At 36.5% G+C, this 15,777-nt stretch overlaps 1 protein-coding gene across 1 annotated transcript in view; it reads left to right on the top strand.

The window, feature by feature from the left end:
* The first annotated feature begins 3,654 nt into the window (after window positions 1–3,654).
* Window positions 3,655–15,777, top strand: part of LOC116433748 (protein gooseberry-neuro) — a 36,013-nt gene continuing 23,890 nt past the window's right edge. Inside the window, exons 1-2 of the mRNA XM_031992163.2 lie at window positions 3,655–3,706; window positions 11,339–11,652. Of these exons, the coding sequence (XP_031848023.1) occupies window positions 3,655–3,706; window positions 11,339–11,652 (366 nt within the window). The remainder of the gene's footprint in view (window positions 3,707–11,338; window positions 11,653–15,777) is intronic.

Below are 15,777 nucleotides of genomic sequence, written 5' to 3'. Positions count from 1 at the left end.
AATGAAATCAGCGCAATAATAATTAGAATAGAAGTAATTACAAAATATTGAAATTTTATTTAAAATGTAGAATGAAGTAATAAAATAAGAGCAGAATTAATTAAATAGTCTTAATATAAGAAAGTTTGATGTTGACCTTCTAACATTACCCATGTCGGCAGACATATTCACCAAAAAGATTTTTCAGAAAATCAATTTAGTGACCGCGAGTGTGAATTTTACGAACGTGCAAAGCCACTTCTTCCCGAAGACGATAATCGTATAAAAAAGTTTTAACTGCACGTTCCCATATCTTTTTTACATCGTATCATAATAGCGTCATCAGTTATGGCATACCTTGGTGTTACTTCATTTGCAAAAAACAGAGAACCCCATATACACCATAAAACAATTATCACGGATCATCGCCGATAATTATAAATCTTTAGAATGTCCGTTACAGGCCGAACAAAGCTTTCAATATTCGGAGATTCATTATTCGAAAATCGCCCTTTTTCCATCGGCATAGTTCCCAACGCCAAGGACATCACGCGAACTTCGACAAACTTCCTGCTACCTGTTTCGCTACCGCGCGCGAAGATTTACAAGCCGAAAGACCATTTACACGGAAGACCTTCGAAAAAATTTATACCAGGCCATCATGCGTTCATTGTGATTTTGCCTCCGAACAGTGGCGGTTGTAAATATTACTCGTTTGCAGGCAAGCAGAATATCTTTCTTGAGCAGACCCTGGGAATTGTTAAATGTGGGCTACACCGAAACTCGACCAAAATTCAAAAGACTATATAATACAATCTTATTAGATGTTCGAAGCTGCCAGCATACAATTTGTTGCGTCAAAGAAATTGAAATTGTTGACGTTAGGGTAATGAAATTATAATCAATGCTAATTTTTTATACAGTATTTTAATTAGTTCGATTGAATGCTGATTGATGAAGTGTTTGATGTTCAGAACATGGAAGTGAAAAATGTTTCGATTCACGTAATAAATCTATAGATTTTTTAAAGGTATCAATAAATTTAAAGAATTACTAATGAATCAATGACCTTTCGGTTGGAAAGCAAAAATCGATACGTTGGATCCATAGAATCTATTTCAAATAACACTTCCTCTTCCATTCAGAATTAATCATCATTAACATATTACGCAGTGATGGATTAAGCGGGAGCTGAATAAATTTGAATTTTAAATTGTTGGGGAATTGATGAAAAGACGACGCCGAAGAAAATTAGTATATTAAAAGACGCAGAGTAACGTGTATTACTCCATCTTTCAGCACCTGCCAAGTGAAATGAATTGCAGTTCGCCGAAGTTGTATTCATTGGATGGACTTAGAACTGAAGAATGTCGAACTGACGGAAGTTGAATACTTATATAAACCAGTTTGTAAGGATATTTTTATGTAGAACACCTAATATCATGATCACCATACATGCTAAATGATATAAATTGAATAGAACTTCAGGAAATACCGGAGTATTGCACAAAAATTATTTTTATTCCTTCTTTAAACTTATATTTTACGATTGCGTTTACTTAATGCGTGTACCAGTAGGAGAATATTTTATATAAAGTTTTACAATTAATCTTATAGGTTTTTCCAAACATGAAACTGTAAAGTTCCATCTTCAAACAAATTAATGCAAAAGATACAATGTTTTATATAGAAATGATCTACAATCCCACATTACAATGTTTGAACATTCTTTTCGTAGCATTCAATCTAATCTCTCCTCCATCCGGCAGCGTAGATTGCGATGTTAACCCTTTCGCTACTTAATCAAATTTTCGGATTATTTTTGGAAAACGTCAATTATGAATAAAAAATGTTTTTAATTTTCAATTATTTTTGCATTACCTGTTAATCACTAATATTCCAAATATGGTATAAAATTTACATATTTATACCGATATCGTTGATATAGATTAAAATACTAGTATGGAACTTTTTAATACAAACTGTAGGGTTTTATTTTATGAACACTGATAGTAAACCTAGTTTCTTTTCTTCTGATGATATATTTCCCCTTTTTATCTTATCTTGAACGCACAACGAAGCAAACGGTGCAATTCAGGTTACAATATTCATTATAATGAGTAAAACAGTGTTTTTCAATGAATCATTTCCGACTGTCGCAGTAGAAAAAAGAAAATGTTTCCAATGCCTGCTCTAAAGTCGAAATCAGCAACGAAAGGGAACGCGTCAACATTCGACTATATTCGACACTCACAGAAAAACAATTAACTTTTATCACTCGAAATCTATTCCGTTGCATACAACAATCATTTCTTAACACTAAAACTACCAGATGGGTAGAAATGACCCATTCCTTATTTATTCATTCATAATAATTGAAAGCATATAAATGCTTCTTCAAGAAATGATTAAAATAGTTGATTCATCAATACACAAATTAAAATATAACTTAACTGACATTTTAATCAACACACTTCTACGGTTTCCATAAAAGAATGTTTAAATATCAGTTCCACTGCTCGGTAGTTCTAGTGTTAATAAAACAGATGAATCTTTCCATACTGAACAATACAGGAATAAAGTATCAAAACTATTTCATCCCAATATTTCATGTCCAATTACATTCCACAAAATGCTAATACCTAGCACAGAATTGTCAAATTCCCCCATGACAAACGAAATTGCGACAGTGAGTCGGCTCTCGAGTGCAAAGGGTTAAGCCGCGTTCACCGAGTCCGCTTTCGTCACATGGCTTCGTTCCGGCGGGGACGCGTGGCAAGCGGCGATGGGCTGACAAGCTTTTCAGACCGCGGCAGCTTTCTTATCGGCCTCATAAGCTGCATGGCAAGAGCTGTACACGGTTTTACAAAATCCTGGGGCCTAGGAGAGCAAGTAAGCGAGAAGGCCACGCGCGGAGAAGACCGGTCGCGATCGTCCAGTGAACGCGGCACTACGTTCGGTAGGCGTTCCCGTAGCTAAGCACGCCCACCGCGAGGTGATCGGTTACCCAACCAAATAGCAGGGCGTAGCCGAGCTTGAGACCCCGGTGATATATACCCCGTTAGTCCCAGGGCCTCGACGGCCCCCTTCCTTTTTTCTAGGCAGCCGGGCTTGACAAAGAAAGAGAGAAAGCCCCCCATTGCCCGACACAGTTGGAGGGACACGAGGGTACCAGTGGCAGAACTGACACGTTATTGCACCGGTACCCCTCGCAACGAAAGCTACGCGTGCTGGCCGCTTATTCGTTTTCTTGTTTAGTATCCTAGCCCGGGACACACCGGCTACCCTTCGTGGCCCGCGTCCCCCTGGCGAGCTCGAGTTTTTCCTTTCATTTTCTTCCTTTTTTTTCGCCTCTCCTCTTCGTCTTCTCCTCGCCGTTCCCTTCCGCGCTTCGCTCGTTCTTCTCTCTATCGGCCGCGCGCGCGTGTCCTCGCCCTCCACGCGAAGCCGATGCACCTCCGTCCGTCCCTCTCGGTCCCCGTGCCAGTCCACGAGACTTACCTGTCCTTTTTACCGCGAGCCGTTCGGTGTCGGCGTGCTCTCTTCCTTCCGATAGCAAAGCAAACCCGCCGTCAGTGGAAACGGATTGTTGTGTCTTTGTCGGAGGATCGGACCAGTGGTAACGGGAACACGCGAGGATTTTTTTAGTGAACGGTGCCGCCAACGATCGCCAGCATGGATGTCACCAACGGCATGAGGCCCATTTTCGGTGGATACCCCTTTCAAGGTTGGTACTCGACGCGCGTGGATTACGGGACGGAGAGAGTGGATTGTCGCTGGTGATCAGCTGCGGGACGTTTAGGGATAGTTTAACCTGTGGGTCGAGGGTCGACTGGGAAGCGTCTTTCGTCTGTATCGCGAGAATGGAATAAGATGGCTGCGCGAGGACTCGGATTGTTACTGCATCCCTTCTCTGTGAACGTGCTCAGTCTTTTTGCCTGACGCGTATTGTCATTTCGAGCGAGGTTCGATATGACTTCGATGTCAACGGGATGTCCTTGGAAGATTGATGTTTGAGGTCGTTCGAATCCGACTTAGAATTTGTAGGTAGCTCCTTTTGATTCTCACCTTTTCCTGGAATCGAACATATGTGGAGGTGATCATTTTGAAGATAATGAAGTTGAGGAAACTGCGAGATATGGACATTTATGAGTAGATTTATGGACGTTTATTGTATGGTTTATTCTATTGTTCCTGGGAAGATTGATGTTTGTTCGTTTGGATCGTGGAGATTAGGGATTTACAACTATTAGGATACGTATGCGAGTAATTGCATCTATCAGAACCGACATAAACGTTCATCAAGTAACGTTTTCAGAATTCAATATGCGTCGAGTTGACGCGTAAGCCTAGTGTTAAAGTAGGCGAGAAGTGCTTTCTTGCGAGAAAATAGCAAAGAATGTTTATTGATGTTTGATTATCGATGTTGAATTCTTGAGAAAGTTGAATATGAAAATTCGCTATGATCGTGTATCGTTGCGACCGAGATTTACGATTTTTTGTGCGATGTACAGTGGCTATTTTGTTTGTAAACAGTATCCACATGATATGTAAGAGTTACTAAATTCAAGAACACAGGAGAATACATTATCCACGATATTGGTCTAAACTGATCGTCATTATAAAGAACACTACCCTAGTCAGCAGCACTCCTAATGGAAGGTGATATCCTTTGAGTTGAGACTTGGTCGACTGTACGTGTACCGAGTAGATTTTTAACATGAAAATATCGAATAGATCAAATTGACTCACTTGAGAATAATTATTTTGCAAGTATTTAAGTTATGAAAGCGTTTCTGTGAGAGATTTTAAATGAAATTTGTGTATTTGTAAAGATACAAGATGAGGAGGCCATTCGAATCTCATGAAACGAATTATTCTAATTTTATAAGGAATTGGAAATAAGTGACTTTAATTGCTGGGTGGTTTTAGTGTTAAAGTCGAGGTTTGAAATCTTTTATTCTATATTTTCGAGTTATTTTTTAACATAGACTCAATCCCTATCCGGTTGTACCACCAATTACATGACACCCTGTGTAAAGTATAAAAAGGCCACTAGAATTTTTTGTTCGCATAATGAAGAAACTTGTCTCGCGTTGTCATAAATGTAACGAACGTGACGGCGATTATCTAGAAAAATAAATATGAATTTTCTAGCTGCTGAATCATTTCTTTTTTATCTCATTGCAATGGCTGTATTCGTTGTCGAAATACAAATGAAAGTTCATTACTTTTCAACCGAGTCTTATCATCGTTTCGAATAACTCCAAATGAATTGTGACATTAACTTTTAGCTCTACGATTTATTTCTCCACTATGATCGATTCAACTACTTTGTCGTTAATAATTTATTAAGAAAAAAAATTGTAGACACATTATCAATCGTTGCTCTAAAATATAATTGATAGCAGAAGACGTTATTTAATTTAAATTCAAAAGAATCGAATAATATTTGTGCTCGTTAAATTCAGTTCAAAATCTTTACCATGAGTTTGATATGTTATTATATGGGTTAAAGGGTTAATGCGAACATTAAGTTGTTAAAATATTTAGTTCCACATTCATAAGAAAAGAAAAGAACTACAACAACTTACAACTTTCTTCTAAAGATTTTCTCAGCAAATCATTATGTTGCTGGAAGACGTATAAGAGTTGCTACAAAATTTACAGTCATTTGAAGGTGTATCTGTCATTCAGAATTAATTACCTAACCTGTTAATCAGCTGGTTTTTTTATCGATATAAAGAATATTCGAACAGGCACAAGCATTGATTTATTGTGGAATCACTACAATTGTAATTTATCCCGTATCACTCCAACCGGCAGTCTCACTGACAAGCACGGATACATCAACCACAATTGTAACAGTAACATATGTATGAATTAATTTCCTGTTTCTTCGTATTATTTTATGCTTATCCAACATTCATAATCGAATTTCCTCTTTGAAATGAACAAAACTTATTTTGAGCAACTGGCAATCATTCTACGATACTCTCCGAGTGATAAGGGTTAACACGTTGACTAACACGGCGGTCATTGATAACCGAAGCTTCCGAATTATTTGAGATCCGTTACTTATAATTAAAACAATGATATCGAAAAAAATATTTATGAGACGAGTTGTAGATTAGAGATCATCACAGTGTTCCGTGTAAACGAAGATCAAAATTTCAAGTTGAAGAATTGCGATATTTTGGCGGTGAAGTGGCTGCTTAGAGCAGCTTTTTTATATCTTAGCATTGAAGAATCCATTCAGAAAAACACTATTCGTATTTTATAGTCTTTATAGACTACTTTGTTATTTTATTCATCTCTCTATTATGTTCTGAAGTAGAATATCTAATTAGTAAGTTTAGTAAATCAATTCATTTGGAGCAGAACCGGATTCTCAGTTTTGCTTCGCACTATTTACTGTGACAGATGAAAGAAATATTTTCTAACTCATTTCAGAAAAATTGGCAATATTTGATTAGTTAGTAATTAAGGGTAATATTATACATAGTTAAGATGAACTCAAATTGTCTATAAATACGATGAAAGTTCCTAAACCCTTAATATAAATTTCTATAAGTTAAATTTAATTAGAATAATACTACGGTTGTAGAAATTATTGAAAACAAATGTTTAATTATTTTTTAACTTATTGAAACAAAAGTTGTATGATTATATTAGATTTTATACGCCTTTCAAAGGGTACCCGTTCTTACATAGCCCTACGGGGCAAAACCGTAATTTTGCATATCTTCGGTAAATCTTAGTTTCTTATGAATAAAACAATTTTTTCCAAAAAGAATCATTATTTTCTTATTCTTTAAAATCCAACAAAGAGATCTACCTACATGTCTGAACATGTTTTTCCATTGAAATTTTTGGTACAAATTGAAATAAACTACAAATCTGATTCTGCCCCACTTTCCTTTATACAATTTGATTTATTAAGACGTCGAATTTCTTATTATTTATTAAGATCTTTGATTTTTATAATAAACAACTATTTTACATTATTTATAACAATGCTATCGTATTGTTTATTATTACAAATTAATTTGCAAAAATGATACGTATCGTGTTGTAGGCAAGTACGTGTAACGGGCGATAAGAGTCCATTAAATACTCTCATAAAATGTAGATCTTAATGAAAAGATTTTCAATGGTAAAATCCAAATAATACAATGTAAAACTGGTCTGTAATTCAAACAAATTTTATTACATTTGTCAATTGTAAGGGTATTTATTATATAGCATCAAAGATGAATTACCTCTGATTGATTTTGTAATTGAAATACCTTCACTGTAGAAGCGTTTTGAAGTCTATAATAAACAAATGATCAAATTTAACTGTACTGTGTATTTAATTAGGCACCATTTGAAATGTGAGTTATTTCTGTACAAACATATTTAGTAAACAGGAAAAAGTACATTAATTATATAATAGACGATAGTCATTGGTTAGAATCAGTTTATTATTTAGTTAATATTATTAGTTTATTATCATCAGACAGAAAATTTCTTAAGGTTGTACACTGAATATAAAACTTAAAAGTGTTTTACATCTGTTTAGTATTTTCCAATAATTTGTGTCTAAGTTTGATGTTGTAGAATCTGCAAGCAATAAATATTTATATAATTACGGTAATTGTCTGGTATTCTACGCTATATAGTAACATTTGCTTTAAAATATACAGTTTTTCTCTTTTATAAAGCTAAACCAAAAGAATCCAACTCCGAGAGTACACCTTATTCAACAGACTTTCGGACAATACTTGGATTGGTAAAAATAAATTACAAAAATGTAATATACAGCTCCATTGGGGAAGTTGTATTGAAAGAAGCTATATCATTTTTACCTTAGAAACCAATTAATGTAGACGAACGCGTGGAATTACTAAACGCGGGAAAGATTTAAAGCAGATTAAGTATGTTGTTCTTCTTTCTTCTTATTTCTTATTCTTACGGTCGGTTTATGGTCACCTTGCTGTTTTCATCATCTGAAATTTATCTATTTAGTTAGTGCTCCTATAATCCGCGTGTCATTTTCTGTAAAATTGAAAGACGTCAATATGATTGACGAAATATATTTATTCAAGAACTAATTCAATGATACAGAATGATATGATCACGTTGCAATAAAGTTTTATGGGCCAGAAATTTTAGTGTTATCATTACAAACGATTCATTCTATAGAGTTATTTCTGTGTACATACAAAGATCCATAATGCCGACCGTAGCGTTTGCGTATTAAATTGTTTGCCATTGAAAACGGAAATTTATCATAGAAAGTCATAACGAAGTTATATACTGACATCAACGATAATATGAATTTCACGTGTTTGATCGTCGGAAAATATTAGTCTTTGATGAAATGAGCGTATCTGAAAAGTATCTTCATGTTCTTTTAAAGGGATGTCATCATTATCTCGAAACTCGTAGATAATTTGAAGGACACTCGTTAAGATTATCCAATCTGATAATACATTCGAATCTTGTATACATAAAGAATTCATGTTTCGATGCAACGTTCCGATAGCTCGAAAATGAATATATTAGTTGTCGTTACTGAATGAATTAATAAAAAAGAACGAGCAAAACGTTCTACATGCAATAAACAAGGAGCTAATAAATTCAGCTGCATAATTTAATCAGGTGGCTTATCAAAATGTATCTCCTCTTCTGCTTGTCTTTGAAGACAGTGATAAAATCACACGTAACCACCTTGTAACAGTTTCTTTCTCACTACCATAAGCAAACTGTTTAATATTGTAAATAAATTATTTCATTTCGTGCATGAATATTTTCTAATCTAATAAATTCTATTCTAATAAATTTTTGTATAAATCAAGAGTTATTGATTGGTGATAATATTTTTAATAACTTAATGATTACACATTACATTAAAAATAATGCCATACAAAATTATGTTTATGCTAACATAAGATTTTAGCTTAGAATTAGAATAAAAATTTTATAATATACATATAACAACAATAGTAACAGTTTTAATGGATCAATCTCATAGTTCGTTGGTTCGGCCAAAATTTCAAGTTGGTTCGGCACACTATTTCAAAGGAATAACATCGAATCACTGTAGTAATTTGACTATTATCCAAGTCTCGACGCAATCGAAAATCTGTAAAGAAAAAATTAAATGGTATCCCATTTTGAACTTTGGAAAGATTGAATTTTCTTCCATTCTCTTGACACTAGAACTACCGAGCCATCGAGTCACCTAATACGTATTTCCTCAAACAAATGAGAAAAATGTGTTCATTAAGATTTCGATTGATTTATACTTTACAATGCACATTAGCAAACCAATTCGCCAAGAAGTTTCTCAAAACAGTGCGTGTATTTCTTCAAAAATGTGGAACTCCAAGATGGGCTATTGAAAGCGGCCTGCTAATTCTGGTTTTATACCATAAAACTTCAAAAATAATGCCAAAGAGTATGTTGGCATTCTTAACCCCTAAATATAAAAGTGTGGTCTCACACACTGAGATAAAATATCGTGAACTTTGAACCAATGAAATTTTCAATATAGTTGTACTATTGCTATCCAGAGATATTTAACACTAACCGGAACAATGAGAAATGAATGCAACGATATTTTTACTCAACTAAATTTTTCCATCATTCCAGTATATCATTTTTCGTGTAACTTGTACCATAACAACCAAACTAATCATTATCTTACGACGTAACGCATGCGTAAGAATGATCGTTGCCGAACGCTCCTCGTAAACCAGTGCTTTTTCCGAAGATGTTATTAACGTAATCGTATGCTTCCGGTGTTCGTTTGTGTATGAACTGAAATTTTTGCATGCAAGGACAGTAATTATAACGGCGGAGCCGCGGCGTGCGATGGCAAAGAAAGTAATGCCACGTACGGAAGGATGGCTAATTCGACTAACGATCGGGCATTATACTCGTCAGACTTGGAAACGGTCTCCCGTGCGCATAACTTCTTCAATTTTACGGTTGTTAGTCTTATTTTTGGTATTCCCTGGCTCGAACTCGCCGACCTGTTATCTGATTTCACGTTTGCGCCTCGAACCTGGATTCAGCCGCTAATTTCAAGCCCAATCACTGCAATTGCGCTTCAATTTTTTCCCTAGGCCGCCTCTATGCCAAGCTGTGCTAACGCTCGCTCATCTGCAGCCTTTTCTCTTCTCAATAATTGAATTTGATTACCACGAAAACGGATACAATCGAACTAACATTCTCTAAACATCGAAACGAGTATTTTAACCCGTAGGGATGTAGGATCGTAGTGGTTTAAGTCCAAATTTGTATAATTTGGGTTACAGTAGGATCTTTAGTGTTCAATTAAACATCTTGCTGTCTGGTCACGAATACACTGGTATTTGTCGGTATAGGTTGTTCATGAGTTTCTCTGCATTTACTCTTACACCTCCATTTGCAAGGGAATCCGTTCCACGTGGATTCGTTTTACGCGAATGAAAATCGCATGGAGTGTGTCGGTAGAAGACAAAACAAAATATTGGAAAGAAAAGCAGGCGTTTTATTCTAGGCTTTAGAAGTACACATTTATTCCATATAGTTTAACAATAAGATAATAGTAAGGACATTTCGGTTAGACAAAGTAGGGCACCGAGGCGAATCGGATAAAAATAAGAATATTAGCCATATTTGTTACATTGCTGTAGAAATGAGCATGCTGACCATTCATATTAGTTCAGACACCTTCTCTACATTTAATCCAATACGTCGTCAATAGTTCATCGAAGTGAACGCGCGTGAATGTAACCAATTCGTGGCTAGTCTAAAATATGTAGTTAGAATTTCGCATTTAAAATGGCAAGCTAAGCTTGGAAATTCAAATGTGTTTGCTATTACTAGTATTCACCGTGAAAAATATTTTAAACGTAAAAATAACGTAGTTCACCCCGAAATTTTGTGGTGGATCGGATATTCCTCCTTTCCAGTTTTCTGCTCATAAAACGAAGATTTTCACGTTTAAACAATTTATTTTACCTATCCCGAAGTTAAATGTGTATTAATGACAGATGTATGAGCATAAATTTTCATTCTTAGTTTTAACTATTAGTTTTTCGCTGTTGAAACTGAACTGATTCGATTCGCCTCGATCTACCCTACATTTTATTTGATGTTACTAAATTCAGATCGCGCAAGTTGAGATCCTACATAAAAACTACCGAGTAAATAGTGTTCTGATTTATCCCGTAAAGAAAGTGCCATGTAAATTGAGGGACGGGTGTATAGAACTGGCTGTGAATCTAGCGTTAAGATTCTCTTATTGTGTGTCATTGAATATTTACGAATATACGTTCCAGCTGTTTGAATTGACTAGTAAAAGATTGGTGCAATACTTTGTCAGGGCAAGGTCGCATGAATCAGCTCGGAGGTGTCTTCATCAACGGCCGACCACTTCCGAATCACATTCGTCTGAAAATAGTCGAAATGGCTGCTGCAGGTGTTCGTCCTTGCATTATATCTCGACAGCTTCGCGTGTCTCATGGCTGCGTTTCGAAAATTCTGAATCGCTACCAGGAAACCGGCTCGATCAGACCCGGTGTGATCGGTGGCAGTAAACCGAGGGTTGCTACCCCCGAGATCGAAGCAAGAATCGAAGAAATGAAGAGGGACAATCCTGGCATCTTCTCGTGGGAAATTCGAGAAAAACTGGTAAAGGTAAGAAATAATGCACAAACTTTCTCTTACCGAACATCGTGAATTTACAAATATTAAACTTGTTTGCGTAAATATTCGTGAATATTATGTAAAGTAATTATTAATTACTGATAAGATATTCTTCTATATTTTAATTGTTTCGTATTAGCTTCATACGTGTATGTCTAAGTATACATTGATCTCTGAATTGAAATAAATTTTATTATTAACTACGTTGTATAAGATATTTTTATTTAAGAGATTTTCGTATTCGATTGATTTATTGATTGTTTGTACAGGTACTATTAATCATTAATTCAAAGTAAAACAATGAAGTAACATATACAATTTTATCAAATCGAAAAATTCATTATAAAATTTCTAAACTATAGAGAGGAATTTATTGCAGTTCGTATGACGATATTTTTTAGAATCATGTACAAAATGGACAATAACTGATATTTGATTCATAAAATTTATCTAAGCGCTTATTTCTTATTGAAACAGAAATAGGAGTATTATTTTAAATATTGGGATTTTATGTAAGAAACAAATATGCTGAAATATTTTAAGAGTACGAAAAATTAGAAGACTATTATATAAAAATGTTCTCGAAGTATTAAGCACATTTCAAATGGACAACTACGAAATATAATTTTTACGAGTGACTAAAATAAATCCTTTTTGGTATGAATTATAACGAATAACCAAAATAAATTTCTGTCATCAATAATATCTAGCAGCAACGAAAAAGACTTTCTGTCACTTATAGTTATCATTGGCACCTAGTCAGAAACATTTTACTTAACCCTTTAGTTCCCTGCACCACTAACTCGAAATCACATATTTCATAATCAATAAAATGCAGATCAATGAACTAGCCTCGAATCCACTACAAAATCGATAAACTAACCATCACCAATTTCTGACGGCCAGAATAACATATTTTACAAAAATCTTTATCCCCGTTAAAAATGATAGGTTAACATATTAACATATTTCTCACACTGAATTCGAATATGTAATTCGTTTTCTTTCATCACTCAGAGTTTTTAAGAAAATCAATTTTTCAACTGTAAGCATATATTGTATCTTGATCATGAATTATAATAACTACTACTACTAATAATAATAATTAATATAATAAATTTTAATAACATAATAAATATTTAAACCTACTTAAAGAACGATGAAAGACAAAAACGACACCCGAAACGCACCGGAAAGTTCAATTTCGTAGACCACTGTTATTACAGTCCGACTTTTCATATCAGTTATAAAAGCCACGGTCCCTGATAAAACAAGGAACAACGAAAAGAAATTTCGCCGACCAATACCAGCATCTCCGGACCCATCGTTTCAGGCGAGAGGTCCGCATCAGGAAGTCACGATTAGCAATAACGAAATAACCGTTCGCTACCAACCGAAGAATCCGGCCGCGATACATATTAATCTAGCGGGCCAGAGTTTTTCGTCGGGGAAAACGTTGAAAGGTATTGTTCGATCTGCCGATCGGGGGTGGACGTTTCCGCAGGGTCTCTCTATCTCTCCAAAGATCGCAGTGAGTGGGGCTTTTTAATCTTGTACACGAGGCGTGCACGAGGTGGGCAGGGGTGTACGTGAGCGGCCCGAGGCAACTCGCGTGTCCTTTAATACGTTACTGCCCGCCGCCTACACCCACGCCTCATTGGCGTAACGCTCCCTCGTTCGTGACGCGATTTTCGAGTATGCAAAACGACTTTTCCAAGAATAGCTCTTCCGTGTAGGGGGTTTATCTGAACACCTTGAAAAATCGGAAACACCGCCGCGCCGGCTTCGCCCGTTCGCAACGGGAATAGAGGATAATCATTTTCCACATGAGCCTTCTCGGTTAACGCTAAAAACTCCGCAACGCGGTAATAGAAAGACGATAAACAGAGATCCTCTATCACTGCTAGAAGACAAGTATCCCCTATACTTCCTCTAAGATCCACCGAGCACCGTCGACAGATCTGAAAATCTCATTCAGCCATCCCCCGAAATAAGATCAACAAAGTCCAGGGAGGATCGATGGTGGCCCGTCCGATACGAAAAGTCGGAAGGGACCAGCTTTGCACCGCCGCGAACCGTTAATCGAGATATTGGGGTGGCGGTAGCAGCTTCCCATAAGGAGGCAAACGAAAAAAGACGGCAACCGATAGCTAAATGTTTCTCCGGAACGCGGGATCGGACCGGAGGTTCTCAAATCAAGATCCGCCGGAAATTCCAGGCAACTGGGCCCATCCCCATCTCCCCCACCGCCCCGCCATCGCCGCCGATCGGACCGATTCACGTCCGCGGTCCATGGAGCGAGTACCGACGGCGATTCTCGATAAAGAGATAAATTCTACGGAGGTAAGAGGAATGCACGAGCGGTAGGACTGCCGGCGCGCGAGTCGGATAAAGAGGGATCCGCGCGGAGAGAAAGGGTACACGAGGGCCGAAGAGAAAAAACAGTTTCGTGAACGCGTACGCCGTTGCAGTCGTGGAAGCAGGCGGTCGTAGCCGGCATTAATACGGCATTTAATGCTGGGAGGAGGCGTTCCTGGGCCGGAGGACCCCGAGGCGGCATCTATCCTTCTCACCGATCCTCGCGGTGCTCTCTAACAGAGATCTCTGTCTCTTTCCTCCTGTCATCGCCCCGGACCTAAAGCCTCAACCGCCATCAACGGCACAAGAATCGTTATTGTTTCTGAGATCGTCGATCCGAAAGATAGCCATCGACACCGACAACCCCCTTTTTCGCTTTTTTTTTCTCTTCTTTTCGCTTTTTTCTCCACTTTTTCACCTTTCCTCCTTGTACCCCCCCGTTTCTCCGTTACTTTCTATTTTCCGTAACGCGGCCTTCCCTTTTCCGAACCGCGAGCACGCGTGTTTCTTTATCCTTGCTGTCTGGTATCTTTCTTCGTTTGCTCCTATGGGAACTTTGTTTTTTACCGAGTTTGTGGGTTTGTTGGGATTGTGGTGGTATTTGTTGACAAGTTGATTACAGTTATCGATGATTGGAGTGTTCAAATTGCTGGAGATAATTGTGAGAGAACTGGTATCGGAGTAGAATGTTTAGTAACACGGGTAAATTAATAATAGTACAACTTTAGAACTAGGATACTAAGTCATTGATCTACGGCCCGTTCTATCTACGTTTCACAATTCTCAATCCAAGCTTCCAATAACTAATCTATTATTATTACCGGACATTTTGATTACTGCAATAGTTAGCTGCTCGTAAGGTTCATTTTCCTTTGTTAACACGGTGGTCACCGATGACTGGAACTTACAAATTGGTTGAAAACAATTACGAAAGGAAAACTGATGTCAAATCAAATTATTCAGCTACACGAGTAACTAAATAATAGTGAAACTTCAGAGTTACGTTACCGAATCATTAATAATTAATTTTAATACAATGTGCCTTTGTTATGACACGATAAGGAATGTTATATAAAACGCTCTGAATTCTTGTGGCGATCAACGTGTTTATATTAGGTTTAACGACATATACTGTACAGTTTGTTGTATAGTTCCTAGGAAAATTGTTATTCGTCCATTTAGATTTTAGAGATTAGAGGTTTAATAATTGGGATACACGTTCGCGTAATTGCATCGATCGAAATCAACGTGAACATTTAGTAAATAATGTTTATAAAATTCGATATCCGTCGAATTGACACGTTTCGTAGTCTAGTGTTAACCAGGATATCAAATTAAGCACACTTATCATTTATAATCTCCAATTTATTATTACGTAGTTTTATATGAAACACATTGCAGAGGAAAAGTGTTCATACGTAACTATCGTAAAAAGGTAATGTTAAGGTTTTACTTTTTAGCGTCGATTTATGGTGGAAATTCTAATAGTATTGTTTCTCCTGCGATTTGTTGTTTAGAGGGAGTTTCATTGAAAAGATAACAAATACGATTAACTTTAATATCAACTAAAAATACAGTGAAAAACATCTATACATAAGATTTAAACTAACGCACTTACATATTCTTAATAATTGTTTAAAAGCCTCCATCGATAACAATTGCAAAACGAAATTTATGGCTCTGCTTTTTGCAAAATAGGTTTCTTGATTTACGTAATAAAGAAAGATAGTTAATCTCGTTAACAGTAAATTAACCAAA

The sequence above is a fragment of the Nomia melanderi genome, chromosome 14 (genome assembly GCF_051020985.1).
Source record: "Nomia melanderi isolate GNS246 chromosome 14, iyNomMela1, whole genome shotgun sequence".
NCBI lineage: Eukaryota > Metazoa > Arthropoda > Insecta > Hymenoptera > Halictidae > Nomia > Nomia melanderi.
This window is presented reverse-complemented; position numbering and strand designations above follow the sequence as displayed.